The sequence below is a fragment of the Hyla sarda genome, chromosome 8 (assembly GCF_029499605.1).
Source record: "Hyla sarda isolate aHylSar1 chromosome 8, aHylSar1.hap1, whole genome shotgun sequence".
In the NCBI taxonomy this organism is placed as follows: Eukaryota; Metazoa; Chordata; class Amphibia; order Anura; family Hylidae; genus Hyla; species Hyla sarda.
The window spans coordinates 172,951,293-172,977,509 of NC_079196.1; the positions used below are offsets into that span (position 1 = coordinate 172,951,293).

Consider the following 26,217-nt stretch of genomic DNA (forward strand, 5'->3'; position numbering starts at 1 on the left):
AGCAGGTCATACAAACTCCAAGCTACACACACATCAGGAAGGCAAGCATATCCACTAGTCACCTCATCAATAGCACACAAGTCGTCCATTCAGTACACAACTACACACCAGAGGGATACTTCCTTTTAAGTGGCACTCACAGGGGGGTCAAATTTCCGTACCCAGGGACCCCAGATACCTTCAAATTTCCGTTCCACTTTACGCTTGACATAAATTCCTTTTTACAACCTAACCACATGTGTTACTCGTGTTATAAGATCAGCCACCCCTGGAGGAGAGGATCTGATCCAAAATTGCGCTATTAGCTTCCTGGCCTGATATAAAATTCTCAGGATCCCCAGCTCCACCACAGAAGGCTCCCGACTGCATCCTATCAATCTAAGCAAACATTCCCTGGGATTCCAAGGTATAGTTACTCCATATACTGATATAAGCTGCAACACTTCAGTCCAATATGCAGTCAAACAAGGACACGACCACATCATATGTACCAGGTGTGCCTCCAACTGGCCACACCTCGGGCAAGCAGAGTCAGACCTCACCCCTATCTTATGGAGGAAAAGTGGAGTTTTATATACTCTATGTATAAAGAACAGTTGAGACAACCAGTGAGATTCAGATACCGACAGAAAGGGGGTAAGTGTCAATACAATACTCCACTCCTCATCAGTCAGAACCCCAAGGTCCCCCTCCCATTTGGACCTAACCGTCAGAGGGAAGCCCTCGTGATAAAAGGAAAGCAGCTCCCCATATAGCCTGGAGATCACCCCAGCAGATTCTTGCTTACGTACAATAGATTCCAAGACCTCATTGCACTGTATAGTTAACAGGCTCATCAGATTCTGTGTCTCATAGGCATGGCGGATCTGCAAATAATGATAAAAGGAGGAACGTGGTAGGGCAGACTCCTCTTGTAAGTTCTCAAAGACCGAACTACCCCGTGATCAGCCAATTGACCCAGTTCACAGAGTCCCCTCCTCTCCCAGAACTCAGCATCAGCGTAAGAATTAAAAACAGGCAAGCCAGGGTTATGCCACAGCGGAGTGAATGTAAGAAAACCAGTAATACCGAACAGTTTTTTTGCGTGGCCCCAAAGCTTACACAATAAACGAGTCGTAGGAGAGGAGTCCGGAGGTCTGGTTAGGGCCCCAATCTCTAAGATGTGCAGTGGTATTCTGCCTCCGTGCTTAATCATAAACAGTCGACCTGTAGGACCCAATGTAGATAAATCAGCCCACCCTCTCACCTGATGCAACTGTGATGCAGTATAGTATAGCCACGGATTTGGTAGAGCAAGTCCTCCCCCTGATTTATCCCTCTGCAACGTCTCTAGTTTAATCCTGGCAGTCTCTCCCCCCCCCCAAACTAATTGTCTGAAAAGTCGTTGAATCCTCTGAAAGTGGGCCATCGCAATCCAAACCGGAGAGTTCTGCAGTATGTACAACAGTTGAGGCATGAGGACCATTTTGGCTAGATTAGTACGGCCCACCACCGAGATTGGGAGCCTGCGCCACACCGACACCTTTTGAGAGCTCCTATCTAGAAGGGGAATTAAATTGCGAGGGACAAAATCATGTATGTAGGGAGTAATGTAAATCCCTAAGTACTTAAAGCTAGAGACTACTTGTATCTTTGAAAGAGCTATTTGAGGAATATCTGGAAGAGAATAAAGAGGCATCAGGGCCGACTTGTCCCAATTAATAAGTAATCCCGAAAAGGACCCAAATTCTGCAATAAGGGACATAATTGGGGCCAGCGAGTGTACCGTGTCTCCGAGAAACAATAATATGTCGTCTGCATACAGGGCCACTCTTTCTTCCATAGTGCCATACCAAAGCCCTGAAATATCCGGCGACCTCTGTAAAAGGCAAACCAGAGGTTCAATAGCTATAGCGAAAAGTAGGGGCGACAAGGGGCAACCCTGCCGTGTACCTCTTTGTAGGGCAAATGGTGGTGAAAGCTTACCATTAACTCTGAGGCGGGCAACCGGACTCTGGTAGAGAAGCTTAACGTAGGAGAGGAACCTCTCCCCGAATCCCATGGCCCTCATCACACTCCATAAGTAATTCCATTCGATGCTATCAAATGCTTTGGCAGCGTCCAATGAAAAGATCGAGCGAGCCCCCGTACCATCCTGAGACATCTGCAGATTCAGATACACCCTCCTGATGTTATCCACTGTAGACTTACCGGGCATAAATCCAGTCTGATCCTCATGGATCAGAGAGAGTATAACCCCCGCCAATCTGTTAGCAAGCACCCGAGCCAGCAGCTTCACATCTGCACATAAAAGGGATATGGGTCTGTATGAGCCCGCACATAGGGGGTCCTTTCCAGGTTTTGGGATAAGTACAACTATTGCTTCCATCATGGAGCGAGGCAAGGAACCCTCTAAAACCGCTGACTCGACTACCCGCAACACCTGCGGTAGTAAAATACCGGAAATTTTTTTATAGACCTCACTCGGGAGACCATCAGGACCCGGAGCCTTCTCATTATTAGCGTCCATCAAGGCTTGCTCCAGTTCCTCAAGAGAGATGGGCGAGTCCAGCTCACCCCTCTGCTCAAGAGCAAGGGAGGGCAACCCAGCCCTACGTACATATTCCTCCAATGCCCCCCCCCCCCCCCAGTGCAGGAGACCCTAGAGGAGTACGCGTCCCTATAAAAGGCCAACATCACGTCCATAATTCCCACCTCGTCAGTGACCTCACACCCCCACTCGTCTCTTAGGCAACTAATAAACGATACCCCCTGCTGTGCCCTGGCAATGGAGGCCAACAGTTTACCAGTACTTTCACCACATTCAAAATATCGTTGCTTAACAAAAAAACGCTTATTTTCAGCTGTCTCCTCCAAGTACATTTTATAGTCACCCTGGGCCCTCAACCAGACACCCTCGGTCCCCGGGGAGGGGGCCGAGACATACGCAGTCTCAGCTCCAACCACCGCCAGTCTCAACTTCTCGCCCCTTTCCCTAGTGAATGATTTATGTATACTAATGTCACATATGAATAAACCCTGTAGATAAGCCTTTAGGGAATCCCACACTGCAGAGACCGAAGCCGAACCCACATTCAAGGCAAGAAAGTCCCGAAGTTCAGCGGAAATAATTTCTGCAGTAGTCAATACCTGTAACCAGAACGGGTTCAGTCTCCACAGGGGGTGCACCCCTCCAGCACCGTCAGTAAAGTCAAGCGTGAGCCTGATGGGGGAATGATCCAAGAGTCCTCTAGCCAAATATTCTATATGTCTAACCATCCTAGCCATGTCCCCATCACCAATCGCCAAGTCAATTCTAGAAAGGGCCCCATGCATAGCAGAACAACAAGAGAACTGCAGACCAGAAGGATTGCGACAGCGCCACAAGTCAAATAGGTCAACCTCAGACAGTAGTTTAGCAAGTCCAGTTTGCCTAGAGGGAGGGGGGGGGGGGGGGTACTGAGATCCCCAGAACCTATCCACAGAAGCATCCAGGACCTGGTTAAAGTCGCCACAGATAAGGACAGGGGCCACTGGGAAACCCGAAATTACAGAGAGAACACGATGCATGACTCCACTGCTATAAGGGGGAGGGATGTACACACCCACAAGTACAACCATACGGCGAGACACCTTTGCCAGCAGGCAAACAAATCTACCCTCCGGGTCAATGCTAGAGGAGAGAACTCTGAACGGAATAGATTTATGGATCAATATACTGACCCCTCTAGCATGAGAAGAGAACGTAGAATGGAACGAGTGACCCACCCAGGCCTTATGAAGAACCGCAGTGGTGTCTACCGTCAAATGAGTCTCAGTAAGACACAATACAGCTGGCTGAAAATGTCTCACCACATTAAAAACAGCATAGCGTTTGGATACATCACCCAACCTTCTAACATTCCATCCTATAAAATGAATGGCCGCCATCATGCATCCAGGAGTCAGTAACGGTCCCAAAAGCAATAAACATATTCATTGGGCACAGGCGTACACGCACAGGGAGTAGTCTGATAGAGCAAGCAGTAGCGGAAGGAGAGATGGAGAACCAAACGAACAGACACAGAACAGCAAACCAACACCCAAAACCAGCACACAAACACATCCACACCAAGCGCCGCGGCTCACGGCATCCAGGAGCGCAGATATGCTCACACCGGCCACTAACACACTGCAGACATAACCAGTAATTAAACCAGGATACTTGGACCAAGGTGAGTGCACATCACAACCAGTCAGACAGCCAACCAAGCATGAACATGCAGCTAGAGCACTCCTGCAAATAAACTTCAGTTAACATATCTCTTTTGGACCCATTTCAATACAGCCCCACCTAACGCCCCCCCCCCCCCCCCATCCCCACAGAAAACAATTATGTCTAGGCAGAATGAAGTATAAGGCAAACAAATATCCCCCCCCCAACCAGCAGCACCCACCCCCCAGCAAAGTGCGGCAGCTCAGGGAAAAGATAGAAATAAAAAATAAAAGGGGGAAAAGGCAACCAATATCAGTATTCTACACAGGTTCCATGTCAGCTAGTACAGTATAAGTTCAGCCCGGAGCAGGCTCCGGTGACCCTCTCCGGGCCCTCCCACGCAGTTGAGCTTCATGTGTGTCCAGCCACCGGACCGCAGCATCCTCTCCCGCAAAGAAGTGAGTGGTCCCCAGGGCAACCACCCTCAGCCTTTCAGGGTATAGCATAGAATATTGTAGATCCAGGGAGCGCAGTCTCTTTTTAACATCCATAAAGGAGGCGCATTTCTTCTGCACCTCCGCTGAGAAATCCGGAAAAAAGGAATTGACATGGTTGTCCACGGTGACCGGCTGTTTTTCCCTAGCCAGTTTAAGTACCAGGTCCCTGTCACGTAATGTAGAAGCTTTACTAGCATAGATCTGGGCGGACCACCAGGAGGAAATGGTCGCATGGGAACTCGATGGGCCCTCTCTACAGCAAAGAGAGGGGTCAGATTATCCGCTCCAAACACCCCCTTAAGCCAGCTTTCCATGTACTCCATAGGAAAACGACCTTCACACTTTTCAGGCAGTCCAATTATCCGCACATTACCGTATTTATCGGGGTATACCACACACCGGCCTATAACACGCACCCTCATTTTACCAAGGATATTTGGGTAAAAAAAGTTTTTTACCCAAATATCCATGGTAAAATGAGGGTGCGTGTGTATACCCCGATACACCCCCAGGAAAGGCAGGGGGAGAGGGGTCGTCGCTGCCCGCTTCTCTCCCCCTGCCTTTCCTGGGGTCTAGAGCCCTGCTGCCGGCCCTTCTCTCCCGCTGGCTATCAGCGGCGCTGCCCGTTCTGTCCCCCTGACTATCGGTGCCGGCGCCCAATGGGGCGCCGATAGCCAGGGGGAGAGAAGGGGCAGCGGCACCCATTGCCGGCGCCGCTGGCCCGTTGCCTGCCCCCATCCCCGGTGGCATAATTACCTGTTGCCGAGGTTGGGTCCGCGCTGCTTCAGGCCTCCGGCGTGCGTCCCCTGCGTTGTTGCTATGCACTGCACGGCGCTACGCACTGACGTCATGTGCCGCGCCGTGCAGCGCATAGCAACGACGCAGGGGACGCACGCCGGAGGCCTGAAGCAGCGTGGACCCGCCCCCGGCAACAGGTAATTATGCCACCGGGGATGGGGGAGGCAACGGGGCAGCGGCGCCGGCAATGGGTGCCCCTTCTGCCCCGCTGCCCCTTCTCTCCCCCTGGCTGTCGGCGCCACTTCTCTCCCCCTGGCTATCGGCGCCGGCAATGGGGCGCCGGCACCGATAGTCAGGGGGACAGAACAGGCAGCGGCGCCGATAGCCAGGGGGAGAGAAGGGCCAGCAGCAGGGGAGCGATGGCCTCTCTCCCCCTGCCTTTCCTGGGGGTGTATCGGCGTATAACACACACATAGACTTTAGGCTATAAATTTTAGCCTATACAGTGCGTGTTATACGCCGATAAATACAGTATTTCTCCGCAGACGATTTTTCAGATCATCTGCTTTAGCTTTGAGCATGGCTATGTCCTGACTATGTCTAGTAGAGTCTCTGACTAAAGGAACCACGGTGTCCTTCACATCACTTACTTGCCCCTCCACAGCAGTGGTGAGCTCCGTCACTCTTTGCAAATCATGTCGCATTAGAGAGATAGCAGACTGCACAGTGCCCACCTGAGCAGTCAGTTGGGAGAGGGTAGAATTACATCTTTGTATTTCCGCAAAAACCGCAGCCAGAGTAGGTTCAGCGACAGGTATAGCCGGGGCAACAGCCAGCACACCAGACAAGTCAGGAGGGGTATCGGGCAAAGATACATGTGATTCCGCAACAGAAGCCCGCATAAAAGTATCATAGTCCTCCAGAGGATCAATGGGGGTCCCTATATCCACCATAGGAAGAGGGGCCTCCTTGCGGGCAGGTGAATCAGGGGATTTTCGTCTCAATGCAAATCTCTCCAACTTTGCCGCCACCTCTTGCTGCAACGTCAACGTATTCCCAGATGAGGAAGATCCACTGGCTCCCTGCTGTGAGGGACCTGCTCCCTCCTTATTTCTCCGACCCATGGCAAAAGCCGGTCAATGTAATAGTAAGAACACACAATATGATATAGCAGGTGCCACAGAGCTATCTCAAACCGGATGGGGGGGGGGGGGAGCACTGAAGCCACAGGAGCAGGGGTAGCAGTCCAGCAACAAAGAATGGGGCCAGGCAGCACCCCCAATCACTTAAAAGGTGTCTCCAATATGAATACGACAGAGAGAGAGGCCGGGGGGGGGGACTCCCCCAGAGCACAGCAACAGTCCAGTGGGGAGCAGCAGCAGTCCCCACAGAATATCAGCAGGCCCCCTGCAGGTATGGCAACACAGGCACCTAGGAAGTCTCTCCGCCTGCACTCCTGAGGTGGCAGCCCGTCCCGCTCCCCCTCAGCAGAGAGCCGTACTCACAAGATCCCACAGAGACTCCGGCAAGAGCCCCCGCAGCTCCGACAGCGGCACAGACACTCTGCCACACGCCTCCGCACCGCTCACTTCACCGGAGACCGCAGGAGAGAGACAGGACCAGCTGCCTTCACTCCCCAGCACAGGAGCCCCTTCACCGCCAGTCAAGAGCCACACCGGAAGCCGAGGAGGGCCGCACAGGATGAAGACCAGAGAGCGCTTAGGGATATCTTCAGTCCCCCCCCCAGGAGCACTGCAGAGGGGGAACCAGGCAGGACCGGTCTCGGAGGATCCCAGGCCCCGCGGCCTAGCACACCACGGGCCTCAATGCGCTCCCCAAACTTCTCCAATGGGGGCACTGCAGGGGGCCCCAGGATGGTTGGGGTCACGCCAAGAAGGACTGGAGTCACAAAAAAGCAGGATGGCAGAGATATATGAAGGATGGGGATTCAGGATGGCAGAAGCTCAGCGCTCGCACGTCCTCTCAGGCAGCCATGCAAACCACGCCCCCCGGGCCCTCTAAAACATATGTCTAAATGTTGAGCAGAAAGTCCAGGCAATATGGCAGCCCCCCACAATAATAAACTGAAATGAAAAAAATAAATACACTCTGAAAATAAAAACAGATTAGAAAAAATTTACATGTTTTAGTATCTGGCACTGATCATTAAAAAAATCTAGATGATACATTCACAGAAGTGAAGGTCACTTGAAACTCTATGGATTTTTTCATACAATAGATTTCTGCTGCAGATTTGCATTTTGATATGACATGGACTTGGATGCAGATTTGACCCATTTAATTGGCGTGATCTGCATATAAATACCTAGTGGAAAGGATATGTCATTTCATTTTACCCCAACAGAGATATCAAGTCAACGTCACATGAACTATAGCCCAGATTTTCAAGGAACGGAATAATAATAAAAATATGTTAGGTGACTAAAGAATATAATTTGTTGGCTGGTTCCAGTATTATTTATTTCAGCTTTTACCTGTGTGTAAATCCGCAAGCGCTCCAGCCAGGATTTTATATGCACAAGTCTTTCCCCCCATAGGATCTCCAACAATCATGAAGCCATGACGCACAAGCATCATTTCGTAGATCTGCAGATTAACAACATAAATGTGTGAAAACTACTGTGTAATATCAGGCAGGAAAACAAATGTCCAGTTCATGCAATATGTTTAATTTAATTTCCTTGGGAAACATTTTGCTGCTTTCCATTGAGAACGCAGACTTTACTTTCTCTAATATACACATTGCAGGAAGGGCTTTGTAGATGACGGGAGAGGGAATCTGATTCATGGCATGCACCTGCATCATTTTCTTTCAATAAGACAATGCACTAGCTAAATGACAGCTGGCTGATCTCAATTACACTGTGGAAACAGTAAATGCTTCTAAACGGTTCATACACAAAATGTGATATTAACTTCTATTTATCTCTACAATAAAGTAGGGAAAAAAGCAGAACTATAGTTAAACTTCCACTTGCTGTTAAGAAAATGATAAACACTTACATGGCTAAAGATAAAAAGAGCAAATTTGCTCGCCGATAATTCTTCCAAGGAAAATTGTACTTCTGGGCTCAACTTCTATTAAATAAGTAATGGGGTCCTAAGCAACTGCAGAACCGGCCAGGGAATACTGTTTTTCCTTTCATCTATTATGGATTATATAATTTGACTATATAAGTACCATGCATAAAAAACTTAAAGGGGTTGTCCACTTTTGAAAACTTCTCTTTAAAAGGGATGCTTGTGTCAGTATAGATATCTCCTTTAACCATAAGTTTTAAAAGCTTGGATGTGACTGGGGACAATGGGGGATAATCAAGCTTTTTACACAGCTTTTTGATGTCAATTTCTCGCAGATTTGTTGCACTTTTGTACTTTTTGCTCAAGTGATTTTGACTAAAGTAAAAACACACTGTTGTTTTTAAAATTGCAGTGTTAAAAGATTTATGACGTGCGACTATTCTAAAAAAAAGTCGCACATTTGTTGCATTACACCAAAAACATACACCAGCCCAGACATGGTTTACCAAACTGGCTGTAGAAAGTTGCACGGGTGAAAAAAGTTGCAGAGAAGGAATCATACACAGTGGCGCACTGAAGTGAAATATCCTAAAAATGTGTACACATTAAAAGGGTATTCCAGGCAAAACCTTTTTTTATATATATATATATATCAACTGGCTCCGGAAAGTTAAACAGATTTGTAAATTACTTCTATTAAAAAATCTTAATCGTTACAATAGTTATTAGCTTCTGAAGTTTTCTGTCTAACTGCTCAATGATGATGTCACAGCTGTGCATGATGGGAGAATATCCCCATAGGAACTGCACAGCTCCCGGGATGTGAGTCATCAGAGAGCAGTTAGACAGAAAACAACAACTCAACTTCAGAAGCTAATAACTATTGGAAGGATTAAGATTTTTTAATAGAAGTAATTTACAAATCTGTTTAACTTTCCGGAGACAGTTGATATATATAAAAAAAAGTTTTGGCCTGGAATACCCCTTTAATCACACGCCCTGCACCATTTAATAAATGTGGTGCATGTAAACTCCAACCGCGCCATCAAAACCTGTGTATAAAATCAGTGCACCTACACTGACTTTGATAATTCTCCCCAATGACTTCATTTAGGTAGATTTCTTGAGTTAGGCTAAGTTTCCACTTTTTGAAAAACTGCCACTGCAGTTTTTGAGCCAAAGTCAGAAGTGGATCCATAAAGGAGGAGAAGTGCAAGTCCTTCCTTTATATTTCCTATTCCTTTTGAATACACTTCTGGCTTTGGCTCAAAAACTGCAGTGGCAGATATCCAAAAACTGCCAGAAAAAAAAACAAGTGGAAACTTAGCCTTAATCAGATCTTATAACTGGGGAAAGCTGCTCCCGGGCACCATGTGGCCTCTGGCTCATGAATGGTGTTTCACACACAGGCCACTGGGTATGTGTAAACAATAAAGAGTCTGTTGTACTTGCTGAGCAACTGGACCTTTACCAATCAAACACTGAAGGTCTATCCTAAGGAAATAGTGATGCAAAACCTCTTTCAAGCATACCCCCCAGTGACCTACCTAAAAACACATTGTATATGCACCCCTTTACACACACAATGGCCCTGATTTACTAAGAATGCTGGGTTTTTATCAGTGTGGAATGTTGTTTCAGACTTGCAGGATTCCTCTCTATCTACTATGGGGATACACAGATTCACAGGTCGGGAAAGTTTTCTGACTAGCTTTTTCTTGATAAAAATTTCCAGCCATTTATTCAGAGGATGTTCTTAAACTCAATAGTAAATAGGTCGGGTTGTGAAACCACACCCCTTTTTGGGGGGGGGATGTCAGTTTATTTTGGCACAATACGCCAAAAAATCTGGAACAGACACAATCTGTGGCACAATGCGACAATTGTGAGGCACTGCGCCATATTTTGCCACACACCCCGACAAAAGCAGGTCAGGTTTACAATACTAAATCAGGGCCAATGTGTAAATACAAGTCTGTATTTTAAAATGAAAAACGTAATGTTCCATGTGGTTTTAATAGAGTTTTTCCTTGTAACCAGCAAAGATCAATTAATTTCAACATGGGGTGGAGGGGATCTGAATTATTTTCTTACTTCCTGCTTAGAGAAAGAGACAGAGGGAAAAAAAAAAGATGGGGAATAGTTTGGATATCTTGCTTATAGGGATAAGGATAGGGGATAAGATGTCTGATTGCGGGAGGTACGATTGCTGGGACCCCCGCAATCTCTGGCCTGAACCCCAGCTTTCTAAACATTTATATTCAGAACGCTGGCTGTGCTAGGCTTTGGCCGGACGTGGTTATGACGCTGCCCTCCATTAATGTCTATGGCTGTGGTTGCACGTCATCTGGCACGGAGCAGAGTCCGTGCAATGGATTTCTGGGGTGTCGGGACAGAGATTGCAGGGGATCCTTCTTATAGGGAATAAGATGTCTAGAGGCGGAGTACCCCTTTAACCCCTTGGGGACGGAGCCCATTATGACCCTAAAGATGAGAGCATTTTTTGCAAATCTGACCACTGTCACTTTAAGCATTAAAGGACATCTGCAGCGTTACAAACACTTATCCCCTATCCTCAAGATAGGGGATAAGTGTTTGATTGCGGGGGGGTCCGAATGCTGGGGCCCCCGGCGATCTCCTGTACGGGGCCGCGGCTCTCAGGGGGCGTGCCAGCCGCAGCATGACGTTGCGGCCGGCACGCCTCCTTCATACATCTCTATGGGAGAGGCGGGGAGGCAGCATTCGTGCCTCCCCGCCTCCCCCATAGAACTGTATGGGGACGGGGAGGAGACGGGGCGTCACCGTCGACCTCTAGGTCGACACTATGCGCCTTAGCACTCACCATGAGCGCTAATGGCGGTGCACCGTTAGGGAGATTGGGGGGGGGGTCCCAGCGGTCGGACCCCCCGCGATCAAACACTTATCCTCCTGTGGATAGGGGATAAGTGTAATGCCGCTGCAGTTGTCCTCTGGGATGCTTTTACTTATAAATTTGATTCCAAGATTGTTTTTTCATTACATATTCTACTTTATGGTAGTGGTAAATTTTCAGCGATACTTGCATCATTTCTTGGTGAAAAATTCAAAAATGTTATGAAAATTTTTAACATTTTGCATTTTTCTAACTTTGAAGCTCTCTGCTTGTAAGGAAAATAGACATTCCAAATAAATTATATACTGATTCGCATATACAATATGTCTACTTTATATTTGCATCATAAAGTTGACGACTTTTTACTTTTGGAAGACATCAGAGGGCTTCAAAGTTCAGCAGCAATTTTTCAATTTTTCACAAAATTTTCTAAATCAGAATTTTTCAGGGACCAGTTCAGTTTTGAAGTGGATTTGAAGGGCCTTCATATTAGAAATACCCCATAAATGACCCCATTATAAAAACTGCACCCCTCAAAGTATTAAAAATGACATTCAGTAAGTGTGTTAAACCTTTAGGTGTTTCACAGGAATAGCAGCCAACTAAAGGAGAAAATTCAAAATCTTCATTTTTTACACTCACATGTTCTTGTAGACTCAGTTTTAGAATTTTTACAAGTGGTAATAGGAGAAAACGCCCACCAAAATTTGTAACCCAATTTCTCTCGAGTAAGGAAATACCTCATATGTGTATGTCAAGTGTTCGGCGGGCGCAGTAGAGGGCTCAGAAGGGAAGGAGCGACAATGGGATTTTGGAAAGTGAATTTCGTTGAAATGGTTTTTGGGGGGCATGTCACATTTAGAAAGCCCCTATGGTGCCAGAACAGAAGATAACCCCACATGGCATACCATTTTGGAAACTACACCCCTCAAGGTACGTAACAAGGGGTCCAGTTAGCCTTAACACCCCACAGGTGTTTGACGAGTTTTCGTTAAAGTCGGATGTGTAAATGAGAAAAAAAAAAATTTTCACTAAAGTGCAGTTTTTTCTCCAAATTTACAATTTTTACAAAGGGTAATGGGAGAAAATGCCCCCCAAAATTTGGAACCCCATCTCTTCTGAGTATGCAAATACTCAATGTTAGGACGTAAAATGCTCTACGGGCGAACTACAATGCTCAGAAGAGAAGGAGCGCCATTGAGCGTTTGTAAAGAGAATTTGTTTGGAATGGTAGTCAGTGGCCAGGTGCGTTTACAAAGCCCCCCGTGGTGCTAGAACAGTGGACCCCCCCACATGTGACCCCATTTTGGAAACTACAGACCTCACATAATTTAATAAGGGGTGCAGTGAGTATTTACACCCCACTGGCGTTTGACAGATCTTTGGAACAGTGGGCTGTGCAAATGAAAAATTAAATTTTTCATTTTCACGGACCACTGTTCCAAAAATCTGTCAGACACCTGTGGGGCTTAAATGCTCACTGCACCCCTTAATACATTACGTGAAGGGTGTAGTTTCCAAAATGGGGTCACATGTGGGGGGGGGGGTCCATTGTTCTGGCACTATGGGGGCTTTGTAAACACACGTGGCCTTCAATTCCGGACAAATTTTCTCTTCAAAATCCCAATGGTGCTCCTTCTCTTCTCTTCTATTTTCTTACTCAAAAGAAATGGGGTTACAAATTTTGGGGGGCTTTTTTTTCCTATTTTCCCTTGTAAACATGAAAAATTTAGGGTAACACCAGCATTTTAGTGATTTTTTTTTTTTTTTTTCATTTTCCCATCCAATTTTAATGAAAATTCGTCAAACACCTGTGGGGTGTTCAGGCTCACTATACCCCTTGTCACGTTCCGTGAGGGGTGTAGTTTCCAAAATGGGGTCAGATGTGGGTACTTCTTTTTTTGCGTTTATGTCAGAACCGGTGTAAAATCATCCACCCCTGTGCAAATCACCAATTTAGGCCTCAAATGTACATGTTGTGCGTCTGCAGAGCATTTTACGCCCACATATGGGGTATTTCCGTACTCAGGAGAAATTGCGTTACAAATTTTGGGGGCCTTTTTTTCCTTTTACTGCTTGTGAAAATAAAAAGTATGGGGCAACACCAGCATGTTAGTGTAAACATTTTCATTTTTTTTACACTAACAGGCTGGTGTAACCCCAACTTTTCCTTTTCATAAATTGTAAAAGGAGAAAAAGACCCCAAACATTTGTAGTGCAATTTCTCCCGAGTACGGAGATACCCCATATGTGGCCCTAAACTGTTTCCTTGAAATACAACAGGGCTCCAAAATGAGAGAGCGCAATGTGCATTTGAGGACTAAATTAGGGATTGCATAGGGGTGGACATAGGGGTATTCTACGCCAGTGATTCCCAAACAGGGTGCCTCCAGCTGTTGCTAAACTCCCAGCATGCCTGGACAGTCAGTGGTTGTCCAGAAATGCTGGGAGTTGTTGTTTTGCAACAGCTGGAGGCTCCGTTTTGGAAACACTGCCGTACAATACGTTTTTCATTTTTATTGGGGGGGGGGACAGTGTAAGGGGGTTTACATGTAGTGTTTTACCTTTTATTATGTGTTAGTGTAGTGTAGTGTTTTTAGGGTACATTTGCACTGGCGTGTTACGGTGAGTTTCCCGCTAGGAGTTTGCGCTGTGGCGAAAAATTTGCCGCAGCCCAAACTTGAAGCGGGAAACTTACTGTAAACCTGCCCGTGTGAATGTACCCTGTACGTTCACATGGGGGGGCCAACCTCCAGCTGTTTCAAAACTACAACTCCCAGCATGTACTGCCAGACCGTGCAAGCTGGGAGATGTACTTTTGCAACAGCTGGAGGCACACTGGTTGGAAAACCTTCAGTTAGGTTCTGTTACCTAACTCAGTATTTTCCAACCAGTGTGCCTCCAGCTGTTGCAAAACTACAACTCACAGCATGTACTGATCGCCGAAGGGCATGCTGGGAGATGTAGTTATGCAACAGCTGGAGGTACTTAACTACAACTCCCAGCATGCTGAGACAGCTGTTTGCTGTTTGGGCATGCTGGGATTTGCAGTTTTGCAACATCTGGAGGACTACAGTTTATAGACCACTGCAGTGATCTCCAAACTGTGACCCTCCAGATGTTGCAAAACTACAAATCCCAGCATGCCCAGACAACAAACAGCTGTTTGGGCATTCTAGGAGTTGTAGTTTTGCAATATCTGGAGGGATATAGTTTAGAGACCACTGTATAATGGTCTCAAACTGCAGCCCTCCAGCTGTTACAAAACTACATATTCCAGCATGCCCAAACAGCTGTCTGGGCATGCTGGGAGTTGTAGTTTTGCAACATCTGGAGGGCTACAGGTTAGAGACCACTGTATAATGGTCTCAGACTGTAGCCCTCCAGATGTTGCTAGGCAACTTACCGGCTTCCGTAGGATCCAGGCAGCCGTCCTCTTCTGCTGCACGACATCGCCGCCCGCCGATCACCGTTACCCGCAGCCTCCAGATCGGTAAGTGGATCTTCGGTGCTGGTCCCCACCGGTTTTCCCCGTCCTGCCCCGCCTATTGTGGGTGGGTAGAACGGGGAAACGAAAGTTAACCCCCCCACCCCCGATCTGCTATTGGTGATCGCGTCTAGACCACCAATAGCAGGGATAGGAGGGGTGGCACCTGTGCCACCTCACTCCTATCCCTTCAGGGGGATCGTGGGTGTCTTAGACAACCGCGATCCCCCTTATATTCCGGGTCACCATAGATCCGTAATGACACGAAATCGGCGCAAATCGCAAGTGTGAATTCACTTGTGATTTGCGCCGATCGCCGACATGGGGTGTCTAATGACCCCCCCCCCCCCCCTGGGCATTTGCACGGGGTGCCTGCTGATTGATATCAGCAGTCATCCCGGTCCAGTCCCCACCCGGCGCGCGGCAGGGACCGAAATTCCCACGGGCGTATGCATACGCCCTTCGTCCCCAACAGGTTAAACAGGAAGTTACAAACTGTTGTTAGAAAGGAACTTGCTAGTTAATATAGCCCTGTTATAACAGCAGCTTCAGAACTGATTCAAGCAGTGTACTGGAGAGATGAGGGGAGAAAGAATGAATGGTGAGTGCAATATGAGATAGCAGTCTAGTAGAAACAGTGACGGGGCTGCAGCTCCACTGTAACATGGCAAACAATGGCCAGCAATGTCCCATTATTAAATAAGAGCACTGTGAACTTTAATTGCTTTTTTTTTTTTTTTTTTCAAAAGATACAAAGTACGGTAATACATAACATAATAAACAAAAGTTGCAGAATGCACATGGGTGATTGGGTGATTCTCAGAACACCTGGCAACTATTTCTAAGGCTGCTTTCACACTATGAGGTTCTCCAGTTAATACATGTACGTTTGAAACATAATTATTAACACACGTTAAACAACCCTATTCAAGTCAATGGGTTTTTTCGTTTACCCTTTGTCACACGTTATAGCCCGTCATGACGGGAGAAATAACGTGACATGCACTAATTTTTCGCACGTCACAAAAAACGGGTATATTAACGTATGTTATTTTTAACATTGAAGTCTATGGCCGACATACGTTAGTAAATACACCCGTTAATGCCCGTTATTATAATGGACATTATTTTTACTGAGCATGCTCAGAAGAGGTGACATCAGTAGACTCCTGCAGTGCTGAGGGACTACTACTACTCCCATCATGGAACAGACTTGTTTCCATGCTGGGAGTAGTAATTCCCCACTGCAGGAGTCTGCCGGTGGCTGGGGAGGTTACATTAGTGTTTGTACTACTACCCCCATCATGGAACAGACTCTGTTCCATGATGGGGGTTGTAGTACAGGGGCTGAGGGATTGATCACACCGGGTCTCACTTCTTACACCCGATGCGATCAGAAGTTATTAAGCAGGGGAGCGGGCGGCATGCTCCTAAACCCTGCGATCACCGATGTATTTTTTACTTTCATTTTTAAATTCCCCGCGGGAATCCCTGAATGGCCGGTACTGAGGAGCCAATCAGGGATCCCCCTGGGGTTTTAAAAATGCACAATGTGAGGGGACATATGTATAATAAAAGTGTTTATTGGGGGGGGGGGGGGCATAGAGCGCTATATATCTAGCCCCCGCCAGCGTATTAATAAAAATATGACCCCCACCAGCGCATTTATAAGTATCTATACCCCCGCCAGCGCATACTGTGACCCCGCCAGCGCATTTATAAGTATATATCTATACCCCCGCCAGCGCATACTGTGACCCCGCCAGCGCATTTATAAGCATATATCTATACCCCCCGCCAGCGCATACTGTGACCCCGCCAGCGTATTTGTCCTAATTTTCTATTGCAGCTATATGTGACAACCGTACCTATCAGAACGTATTCAGCAGCCGCCCCGTCAGATGATCCTGACAGATATACTATTTATTCAAAGCGCCGGTAGTTGTATATGTATATAGATGTGCTGGGGGGGCAGACATATAGCGTTATCTGCCCCCACAGCGCTTCTATATACATATGCAGCTGCCGCGATATGAATGAATTGTATACCTGTCAGGATCATCGGCCGAGCGGCTGCTGGATGCGCTGCTGACATATATACTTGTCATATATAACGCTGTACAAATGCACTATATATGACAAGTATATATGTCAGGAGCGCATCCAGCAGCCGCTCGGCCGATGATCCTGACAGGTATACTATTCATTCATAGAGCGGCACCTGCATATGTATATAGAAGCACATGTCTGCCCCCCCAGCACATCTATATACATATACAGCTGCCGGCGCTATGAATGAATAGTAGATCTGTCAGGATCATCTGGCCGGGCCGCTGCTGAATATGTTCTGATAGGTATGTTTGTCACATAAAGCTGCAATAGAAAATTAGGACAAATGCGCTGGCGGGGTCACAGTATGCGCTGGTGGGGGGTATAGATATATACTTATAAATGCGCTGGCGGGGTCACAGTATGCGCTGGCGAGGGGTATAGATAGATACTTATGAATGCGCTGACGGGGGGTATAGATATATACTTATAAATGCGCTGGCGGGGTCACAGTATGTGCTGGCGGCGGGTATAGATAGATACTTATAAATGCGCTGGCAGGGGTCATATTTTTATTAATGCGCTGGCAGGGGCTAGATATATAGCACTCTATGCCCCCCCCCCAATAAACACTTTTATTATACATATGTCCCCTCACATTGTGCATTTTTAAAACCCCAGGGGGATCCCTGATTGGCTCCTCAGTACCGGCCATTCAGGGATTCCCGCGGGGAATTTAAAAATGAAAGTAAAAAATACATTGTGATCGTAGTGTTGCGGAGCATGTCGCCTGCTCCCCTGCTTAATAACTTCTGATCGCATCGGGTGTCAGAAGTGGGGCCCGGTGCGATCAATCCCTCAGCCCCTGTACTACAACCCCCATCATGGAACATACTCTGTTCCATGATGGGGGTAATAGTACAAACACTAATGTAGCCTCCCCAGCTTTCTGCAGACTCCCGCTGCTAGGGATTTACTACTCCCATCATGGAAACAAGTCTGTTCCATGATGGGAGTAGTAGTAGTCCTGGCTGTGGGAGTCTGTAGGCAGAGGTGTAAAAACGTCCAGTACATGACGGATGTTTTGTAGCATCCCTTAATTCACCCGTTATTAAACGTCTGTTAATAATACATAATAACATACGTTTATTAACGTGTGAACTTCATAGTGTGAAAGCAGCCTAACACGCAAAAATGTCATGAACAAAGTAATAAAGGATATGTATTATGGAGGGGATTACTTCATCAGATATTCTGTAAAAGAAAATTTATCGGAACAAGAATAAATTACTTATGGCCCCAGTTGTAAAAAAATATGATCTGTAACCCTCACTGTTTATTCGTGTAGTTTTCTGATGTTCTAAATTTCCATAAAACCACCCAAGAGGACATGAAAAATGATGGGTCTGTGGATGCCATGAATCACCTTTTTTTACCAGTATGTTTACACATTATTCGGCTACTTTATTACTTCTGGCTTTTTTGCTTCTGTCATTTACAAACATTTGAAATTGATATTTTGTATTAAGAATTATTATCTTTATCAGTTGCTTTACTCGTAGATGCATTATTTTCCTAATTGTGGTAAAAAATTTGAAATATTGGCCCACGGGAAGAAGCAGAAGAATGTGGCTCAAACAGTTATTATGTATAGCTGTTCACATCATGTCTGAAATTGTAATCTAAGGGGTGCACAGACTGATAAAATATAACTTTTATTAGAATCATCAATAAAATACACAAGACCCCACAGACACTAAAGCCAATCTAAGGCTATGCTACTCCAGGAGCCAAAAAAATTGCCTAATGACCAAGATATTACGGATCCCAAGTATATAGCCAATGATGCACTGCAAAGGAACCAATAAACAATATAAGAATAAAGGGTTCTCACCTTTGACTAGTAGTTGTCATTAGGTCTGTAAGGTCCGTGTGCTCTATAGGTGATGTTGCAGTCTAGCAGGTTTGGTAAAGAGGTACTGAAGTGAAGGGATAAAGGACAAGTATGTAGAGTATAGTCTCTGGGTGTCAGTGGTCTTAGACTATACGAAAATAAAACTTGGCACTCAATTGCTGGGTGATAACTTAGATAACTTGTAGGAAATTGAGTGCCAAGTTTTCTATTCGTATGGTCTATTAAGGAGTGGGATCCTACTTGAGCACCGCACAGAGTGAGAGTGCCGTATTTTGCCTTTCTAAGTGGTCTGAGACTGGCCTGCTCGCACAGGACCCAACGGGGCACTCGCCCTGGAAAGGGTTAACCCTACCCCGATCTACCCCTTTGGAGTGACCCTAGAAAGCCCTACTATATAGATCCCTACACATTTCAAGCAAATTATTCCTCTGGGGATTAGAAGGTAGGGTAGATAGAGTACATAAAGGGTTAATACAATCAATAAAGTACAGGTTTACCTCTAATTTTTAAATGACAAGGAGCGTCTATTAACAATAATAAAAATTATGCTTCCCTAATGTCACCTCTCAGGTATGGTGGGAGACTGTGCTGGTAATAGACAATGGTCCTATTTGTGGGTGTGCATAGGTTAACGAACAAGACACACAAACCACAGGCATCGTATGGCCCTTTTTAGGGCAAGTGCCCCACTGATTCCCTGTGCGATCAGGCCAGTCTCAGACCACTGACACCAAGAGACTTCCAGGGACTATACTCTACATACTTGTCCTTTACCCCTTAACTTCAGTACCTCTTTACTAAACCTGCTGGACTGCTACATTACCTAGTGACCACACGGACCTTCCAGACCAACTACTAGCTAAAGGTGAGAACCCTTTATCTTTACATTGTATATTGGTTCCTTTGCAGTACATCCATGGTCTTCTATAAAACAACAAAAAAGGACACTTCTGTATACTAGCCCAAGAGAGGCCAAAAGAAGACTTTCTATGCCTCTGTTGGGTGAATGGAGCCTTATGTATACGTTTGATATATACACTGGGAGCTTTACCTGCATTTACAACATATAAGTAACCATGTGAAAAATGGTGTTGTGTGTGGTGCCTATTCAAGTTTAGTTACAATGTTGAAAGAGTTTTCAATTTACTATCATGTACAGTCCACTTAAAAATCTAATCCATGGCCAATATTCTGGGGATCACAACCCTGTATTTACTTATATATCCAAGTTTCTATAAGGACACTTGAATACAGTAAAAGTATGTTAGCAATACAGAATGTTGATGGCATCTGTGTATGTACATATGTACAGAGACCAAGGTTGCCACCTGACTTTTATTATCTCCCCCTTGAGTCGTACTGTGAAGCATTGATGTTTAGCCAACTCACACAGCAAGGAAAAGTTATATCTAGAATCACCTGGATTATCTTCCCTATGAACCATGGAACAGGTTGCAGATTCATTTTGGCAATATTTTCTTTCAGAGCCTGAATAAAAAGGTCATAATCTGGTTTTGGCAGAACCACTCCAGGAAACAGATCAGAGATGATACCCTGTAAAGAGAACACAGCATGCATGTAAAGATCACAACACCAATGGTAAGAAGTACCAAATATCAAAGCTGAATACACATATGTCTAATGTTTTTTTCTTTCAGGAGACAACCTTCCAACCTACAATTCATAAAAGTATTCATAGTGCATTTTAGTTGTATATAAAGTCGGTTTATATATGTACTGTATGTATATGGAGTTTATGCTGGATAATAGTATTTGGTTTGCACTTATGTGTAGGTGTTATTTTTGGCTACATTCAGTGTGTATATACCTGTAGTCTTTGCATATGGGTACACTGTATGTGGTAGAGAATATTTTTATATTATTTCTAACACTTTTAGTTAAACACTGTGTATCATTATTATTTTAAGAGGTAGACCTGTTATTAAATATTACATTAATGTATTAGATCATGCAAAAATGTAACAGGTTTTTAAATATATATATATTTTTTTTTAATGGCCCAGGGGGTCTCATGTTGCAGACCTTTTGCCTACTGTCCGTATCTCCTGCAAGCACCACTTGCAACTTTATCAACATTCTAAGTAAACAAATAAAGTCGAAGGCTCATTTTAGAATCCTACTTTGGGAGGCACTATTTCTTTTGGGTCACTATTAATGTATAGAGTTTACACACTTTACTTGGAGGCACTATTGTTTTTGGAGGATCATGAGGTTACTATCAATGTTAAGGGCCCTATTGGGGACCACTGTTGATATATTGGGGGCACTGTGCATTGTTACTATTAGGTTATGTTGCCTTTGCACTTTGATGTTGCACAATCATTTTGGGAGCACTATGTGGGCCCTATTAATGTCGGGCGCACTGTTCTTGACCTAGGTATTTTGGGCACTACCTGTTGGAGGCAAGCTCACTATGCAGGCTCTCTGATTGATATAATTATTTTGGAGGCACTATTGCTTTGAGAGGAGCTTCTGCTTAGCAAAATTATTTCTGCAGGCCAACATAGTGAGAGTATAATACTATTACATTTAGAAAAACTATCTACTTGGCACTGTTATTGCTGGGGTCACAAATTACTGGCACTGCCTGTTGCCATTTATTGTAGGGGCACTATTACTTTTAGGGCAGTGCGTGGTACTGGGCTGCACGGCAGGCACGGTATTACTGATAGCAGCTTGACACCACTGGGCACCAGGGGTGAGAAAGAGAGGATGAAAAGGGAGGAACCTAAAATGTCTACACAGCAAACTCTGCAGAGATAAATCATGGCTGGGAGCAGCATTGTGTCTGTTTAGGCTGGAAAAGGTGAGGAAAGTTCATTACAATTAGGGAAGATGTCCCTTGTAAATCAATGGATGTAACAGTGTATGTTGCCATTGACTGCATAAGATCAGTGCTGTATTCTTCTCTATGTTCTGTATTAATATCCATCTAGGGACAGTGTGTAGCTGCACCATTGCATCTAGTTCTAGCATGTAAAATATGTCTTTGCCCTGAGGGTGGGAAGTAGGGGCAGACTTATGGGCATATTGGGCTTGTCTTCCTGATTTCTTAAGATGCTAGCAATGCCCCTATGTTTTCCACCACTATTTAATGGTCTTCACACTGTATATAGTGAAAATCCAATAGGGGGCACATAAAAATCTTTTTTTATATAGACAATATTAAGTATTCCGGGAAAAATATTTTATCCAAAGGATAGGGGATAAGGTGTCTGATCGTGGGGGGTTCTATGCGGGTGCGGAATCTCCAGTTTCGGAAACCTCCAGGTTTCCGGGACTGGGGACGTGACCTCACGCCACACCCCCTCCATTCATGTCTATGGGAGGGGGCGTGACGGCCGTCACGCTTCCTAATTAGACTTTTGGGGGCAATTCTATGGGTACTATTGTATGCACTTAGTTAGTTTTATTAGGACAGTTAACATATGCACTGATACCGGAGGTTCATAGGCACAAAGAAAAAAAGAACAGAGAAAGACAACATTTAAGTATGAAATCACTATGCATTGATCTCTATATACACATATTAAAACCTTGCATCAAATTCAGGTTACAACTCCACTTGAAGACACTACAAATGAAGTTCTCCAAGAATTGTATCTCAGCAGGAGTATATGAGGAACCAATCATTTTTAAGCACCAAAGTTAATAAGTGTACATTTGGCTGAAAAGCTTATGTTGGCCCCTGGCACTGTCTCATTATAGTATATCACAGTCCCTGCATATATTAACCACTGAGAAAATTTGTCTTACATTTTTTGACATATGAGTTTTTACAGATCACTAACTCTCATTTAAAAGATAATGGATGGATGCGCGAGTTCCAGATCTTTTCTTACGCATTCTGACAGTATAATGGAATATTAGAGTCTTTTGCAGAGCTGGATACATTCAGCAGTATATGGTATTACATTATTAGTGAGAAAAATCTATCATTATAAGTAAGTTGATTTTGTGTTTTACGATGGATGACAGAAAATCCAAGCATCTCAGTATTAATGAAGTGAGTGACTGGATTCTATACAATTATTACTGAACGAGAAAAATGATCCAAGAATACTTAGTAAAGCTGCCATTATGTAGGGGATATTGATTACTAAAAATGTGAATTGTGCCGATTCAGTCATGCACCATCTAAATATAGAAGCCATGACACCAGGCGAAATGTCTAGTTTTTACCAAGTCTGGCGAAATTTTAAATGTTTTTTATTTCTTCAATATTTTTTCTTAACCTATCTACAGAAATAAAAACCATCAAAAACAGATCAATTGGGCTCTGACTTACAGCTCCACACCAATCAGTGGAATGAAAGGGCTGGTGGACTTGTTAGGGTCTCTTTACTACCTACCGGGCACAATGCTGGATACTGGGTAGTGTCTGCACCTGGTATCCTTGAAGAGAATAGGATGAGCTGAAATACCAGGTACAGCTGCTATCCTGTGTAGTGTGCCTGGTTGGAAGTGAATACTGCAATAGCCCTTTCAACTTGATAATGGGCTGTGGTGCTGTTGTATCCCCACCAACTAGATATTGATAGCCCATCCCAAAGATAGGCCATCAATAAAAACTTTTTGGAAACTCCATTGAACAATCATTTTAACCAACCAATGGCACGCATTCAAAAAACTGAAACTAAGTTGGCCACGTTTAAAATTTTTGTCTGATAGTCACTAGTCCACACAAAATCCTTCCTTCTTCCAAGAACTTTTCCCTGTGCCAGATGTCAATGATCATGTAACGTGTAAATGACTGTTATGGCCAAAATGGAGTAAAATGTATGTATGCGTGGGTGCATTGGCAAGACATTTGTTCATTAGATGATTGCTTGCTCAAGAAATATTCAACTTTCAACCAAATTCTAGCTAATGTGTATGGCAGTCTTTAGGCTGAATTCACATACATTTTTTTTTTTTTTTATGGATCATTGTGAAAGGTTTAGAAAACCTACCTGATTTTAAGTGTCTCTGCTTCAAGAGTGCATACTGTTACATAGTTACATAGTTAGTACGGTCGAAAAAAGACATATGTCCATCAAGTTCAACCAGGGAATTAAGGGGTAGGTGTGTGGCGCGATATTGGGGAAGGGATGGGATTTTATATTTCTTCATAAGCATTAATGTTATTTTGTTGAAGGAATGTATCTAATCCTGATTTAAAGCTGTTAATTGTTCCTGCTGTGACCAGTTCCTGAGGTAGACCGTTCCATAAATTCTGTGCATCAGGTCCATCATGATCAGTTATATACAGTACCTACCTTTCAACACTTCCACTATCTGATTACCTGAAATAGGGGGACATCCTGTGCCAAGAATTTAGCAAGGTTAACATCCAATAGGGCTCGCAGAAGAAGCACGCTCTCATCCTCTTCTGGATACTTAAGCTTGAGGTTACCAGCAGCAGTGAGGACAGATTTTACGGCACGCATACCATAGTCATAGTGGTGCTGAGATGACAGCTGTTCTGAACACAGTCGGTAAGTGGCAACAATTTTCTGAGCCAGGCTGAAAAAAAAAAAATGAAGCAGCTTATTTACACAAGCAGCAAAACAGATAACACTTATTGTTCCTGATCACAGCATCTAAAAGGGTATTCCAGGGGAAAAAAAAAATTTTTTTTATATATAAACTGGCTCCAGAAAGTTAAACAGATTTGTAAATTACTTCTATAAAAAAAAAAAATCTTAATCCTTCCAGTAGTTATCAGCTGCTGAAGTTGAGTTGTTCTTTTCTTTCTGACTACAGTGCTCTCTGCTGACACCTCTGCTTGTCTCAGGAACTGTCCAGAGTAGGAGCAAGGCCCCATAGCAAACCTCTAATGTTTCAGACAGTTCCTGAGACAAGCAGAGGTGTCAGCAGAGAGCACTGTTGTCATAAAGAAAAGAACAACTCAACTTCAGCAGCTGATAACTACTGGAAGGATTTTTAATAGAAGTAATTTACAAATCTGTTAAACTTTCTGGCACTAGTTGATATAAAAAAATTTTTTTTCCTGGAATACCCCTTTAATAATCTCATACATTAGAGAATAAAGTGATATAATAGTTCTATTCATGACAATTTAAGACCCATTAACAAGAAGCGACTATTGATCGAATGCCAATCGGTTAATACAATGGGTAGAAAACAGTACAACCCTGCACTCACTCGAATCACTGTCCCTACCTACTTAGACAATCTGCCCATAGTGACGGCCCTCAACTGGACAATGTTCCCTATACTATCTGAGTGCATGGGGCCTACAATATATAGAGAAGTCAGACAGACTGTTGAAACCAGACAGGTGTGTCACAGGCAGAATCAGCAACCAGTACAACAGAGATACACAAAGGGAAATATACAATGTAAAAGCCTGCATTGCTAATATGTTAATTGTCAGCTTTGTGCAATAGAGATGGAAGCCGGCAAACCCAGCATGCCTGCTTTTTCCCCTCTGCCCTGATATACCCTGAGATATCAATTGAATCATACATTTCTAAGAATAGAAGCAACAATGAAGAGTTCTATGAATTTCTAATTTATTGTATTGTTATAGCATTTCCTAAAAAAAAAAAAAAAACTGTCAGGAGAGATGACATCTCCCCATGAAAGAACATCAATATTTTTCCACTCCATCAGCATTCTCAAGAGTTATTTATTGCAAACGAGAAACACTTTCCCAAAAATGATCAGAATAAATAAAAACTCAGATTCATATATTTAATGGATGAACATATTGTTTCACCGAAACTCTTTTACAACTTGTCAAATAAGGAGCTATCTGTATTAGTTTATGTTCATATTCTAAAACTGCATTCTAAGCGTCTCTAATGATCTCAGTCTAAAATCAGCATGAAATTTCTTTAGCTCTATACCTGCATCGATCCTATTCCTTTGTTCCTATTACTGGTACCACTCATGGGACTGTCATTTCTGAAGGATCCTCAATTCAATCCTGGGCATTATTAGGGCATATGAGCAAAAAAAAGGTAGAGCCCTTATCTCGGACCCCCATCTATTAGCTACTGCAAACAGCAACATTCACTCTGGTGGACTCAGTGATGGACTCATGCATAATACTTTATTTATGTACATCTTACGATGATATATGTAAGAGATTACAATATTAGAGCAAAAGGATAGGTTTATTCAGGGAAATTGTACAAAAAAGCAGGCTCTAGTACCCTGTTGAGCGCCGCTAGCCAGGATACAAGATTGGATATGGTTGGGCATGGAGGCATACAGGTTCCGTATGGCATCCAGTGGAACATTTGCCCAAAGATATTGGCCCTGATTTACTATTGTAAATTCGACCTGTTTTGTCGGGTTGTGCACCAGAATTTGGGGCATTGTGCCGCAAATTGTGTCTGCGCTACTAAGGCAGGGGTGTGTAATAAAAACTGTGGGAGATAGTCGTACTTGTTGGTCGATCAAACACCCAAC

General features: G+C 44.4%; 1 protein-coding gene across 3 annotated transcripts in view; it reads right to left on the bottom strand.

The window, feature by feature from the left end:
* The window catches only part of DNAH3 (dynein axonemal heavy chain 3), a 536,740-nt gene that overhangs the window by 166,671 nt on the left and 343,852 nt on the right, over positions 1 to 26,217 (bottom strand). For all 3 annotated transcript variants that reach the window (XM_056535450.1, XM_056535451.1, XM_056535449.1), the window contains exons 33-35: positions 24,081 to 24,300; positions 20,194 to 20,328; positions 7,905 to 8,016 (exon numbers count right to left, since the gene is read on the bottom strand). In XM_056535450.1, coding sequence (XP_056391425.1) covers positions 7,905 to 8,016; positions 20,194 to 20,328; positions 24,081 to 24,300 — 467 coding nt within the window. The remainder of the gene's footprint in view (positions 1 to 7,904; positions 8,017 to 20,193; positions 20,329 to 24,080; positions 24,301 to 26,217) is intronic.